Here is a 2409-nt window from a genome sequence, read left to right as displayed (position 1 = left end):
TAAATATAAATTTAAATGTATTTGTATTTAAATATAAATACAACTATAAACATATCCAACTTTCCCTGAATACATACAATACACCCCTGTATATAGCAAATCTCAACTGCTTCATTGATATATACAGTACACTCACATAAAACAGTATATACTATAGAGCAAATCTCTGCTGCGTGATTGTTTATACCTTGGTAAAACGCAGAGCTCTATACATATGTTTGGATATATACTGTATCCAACTTCATTTGCATACATACCGTACACTCACGTAAAGAGATATACACAGTACTATACACTACAGCAAATATCAACTGCATGATTTTTTATTTTGTTACAAAATGTAACTATATTATTACCCAGCTCTTTATATAAAGTTGAATATTTAAGTATGACCAACTTTATGCTCATACATTATTATATTTGCACTTGTTGTTTATTATATTACACTTGTAACGCAAAATGCAAACTATATTATCAGCCAGCTCTAATCTTCAAAATGTGACTATAAAGACACATAAAGGTATTAAGAAATTATTACATTAACATCATGATTTTCTGTAAAGCTGCTTTGAAAGAATTTGTATAGTTCAAAGAGCTATAGAAATAAGCTTGACTTGACTTGTCCACACACCTTAAATTGCTGATTGTTATGCGGGTTGATTCTGAAACAGGAGACAAAACAGTCGATCATTAAGTCCAAGTCTGCACTCTGGCTCCCTGCGCCTCTGGAAAATGGTTTAGCTGGGTTAAACAGCAACCCCTGGAGACAAAGAGACAACCGTCAATGAAAAGGACAGCATCAACACGAAACATTCAGATGCATCTGAGCCACTGCGAGTCGCCAGGTTTGGGTTTCTTTAAGTGTTCGTTCCTGGGCGATGCAGATTTGAGTCCTGTCTGCAACATTGTCCACCTCCATTCCCCTTCTTACTCCTTAAGCATTCTCTGCTACTCTCAACAACACAAAGCAGCCAAAAACTAAAATAAAACGGTCCAAATTCTACCTGAGAGCCATATTTGTCCATACCTTCAGATCCATGACGATGGACTGCACTAGCAGGAAGATAACGGAGTGATCCTCCCAGCTGATGTACGTGGACGCTTTGCAGAGTTTAACGCAGGCAATTGCTGCACTTTCGGTCAGCTGTTTGCTTCCACTGTGACCAGTCAGGGCTTTCCGTAGATTCTCCAAAAACAGTTTCTACAAGATAAAAAGCAACACATGAATACATATTACAAACAGTTCAGAGATAATCTAATTACAGTTTACAGTATGAATATTTTACTAATTTTACAAAAAAGTGAGGATTTGTAAACTATTTATAAAGTACAAACTGTGTGATGTAGTTGTCTAGATTTGGCAAGTGTGGGTTTTATCAGTGGCCGATATATATATATATATATATATATACACAGGGCCGGAGTGGGACTCATTTTCAGCCCTGGAGTTTCATGCCTTAGACCGGCCCACTTTGTTTTTGTTTTTTTTACTGGCCTTTTCAGTGCCGCCTTTGCGCTTTCTATTATACAATTTTTATCTATTATTTTTTGCTCGCATATCTCCAACAATGGCTTCTTTTTTTTTTTTGAGCAAGTAATTATCTTTTGACTGTCAGGGGAGTCAAAAGATAATTACGTCATCATTACCAATTAACATAAGAAATTGAAAATAAGGGACAATTGTGATTCTTCATCTTATTTAAAAAAATTGTGTTTATTCTTGTAGAAAAGAAGGGACAGAATAAGGGACGCTCCAAATATTTGTAGGCTAGCCTACTGTACCATAATGTAGGCCTAACTCTGCCTGCAGTTAAAAAGTTCTCAGAAATAATCAATTGTTTTCCTTAACCTATTTATGTACAATTATTCTAAAAAGAATTTTAAATGTCATACAAAAAATGTCATCGGCCTGAGTAAATTGTACCATTATAGAATTGTGACTTCACACGTGTAATTGAGGAGGTGAAAATACTGTGAAATTACAAATGGCATTGAAACGTAAGTCAATCAAGCATTTTTTTTTTAAACAATGGCACTTCTCTGAAATATTACTGCAACTATAGCCTTTGAATGAATGAAAATGCATATTTTTCAATTAAAGAAACCTTAAAAGAGAGTGTGGGCCGCTTCTGGTGCTTGGATTTTTACTTCAATATTGAGGTCCAAGTTTAAGAATAGCCTACGCAAGAAGTATTTATTTATTTTGTAATGCATTTTTTCCCCTCTCTATTTACCAGCATTAACTTACAATGAAAGACGTCTTCCCTCAGGTAGATTAAATGTTTTCCTGCCTTGCTGGTGTGGATGTTGGGCTCATGATCAATAAGTTGTTTGCATTCGCCCAAACTGATTTTGTCAAATAAAAAAGCGGATGGTGAAGGGTGCGGTTAGCGCGAGTCCCGCTCGCTG

The 2409-nt window shown here is 35.6% G+C and overlaps 1 protein-coding gene across 1 annotated transcript; it reads right to left on the bottom strand.

The window, feature by feature from the left end:
• Nucleotides 1–631: 631 nt before the first annotated feature.
• LOC107709564 (neurofibromin-like) lies at nt 632–1201 on the bottom strand (the record flags this gene model as incomplete). Its single annotated transcript, XM_016514070.1, has 2 exons — nt 632–760; nt 1028–1201. Coding segments are annotated over 2 exons (303 nt in total), but the record flags the coding sequence as incomplete, so codon positions are not given.
• Between the last annotated feature and the right edge of the window lie 1208 nt (nt 1202–2409).

The sequence above is a fragment of the Sinocyclocheilus rhinocerous genome, unplaced genomic scaffold (genome assembly GCF_001515625.1).
Source record: "Sinocyclocheilus rhinocerous isolate Xijiao unplaced genomic scaffold, SAMN03320098_v1.1 scaffold11527, whole genome shotgun sequence".
NCBI classification, from domain to species: Eukaryota; Metazoa; Chordata; class Actinopteri; order Cypriniformes; family Cyprinidae; genus Sinocyclocheilus; species Sinocyclocheilus rhinocerous.
This window is presented reverse-complemented; position numbering and strand designations above follow the sequence as displayed.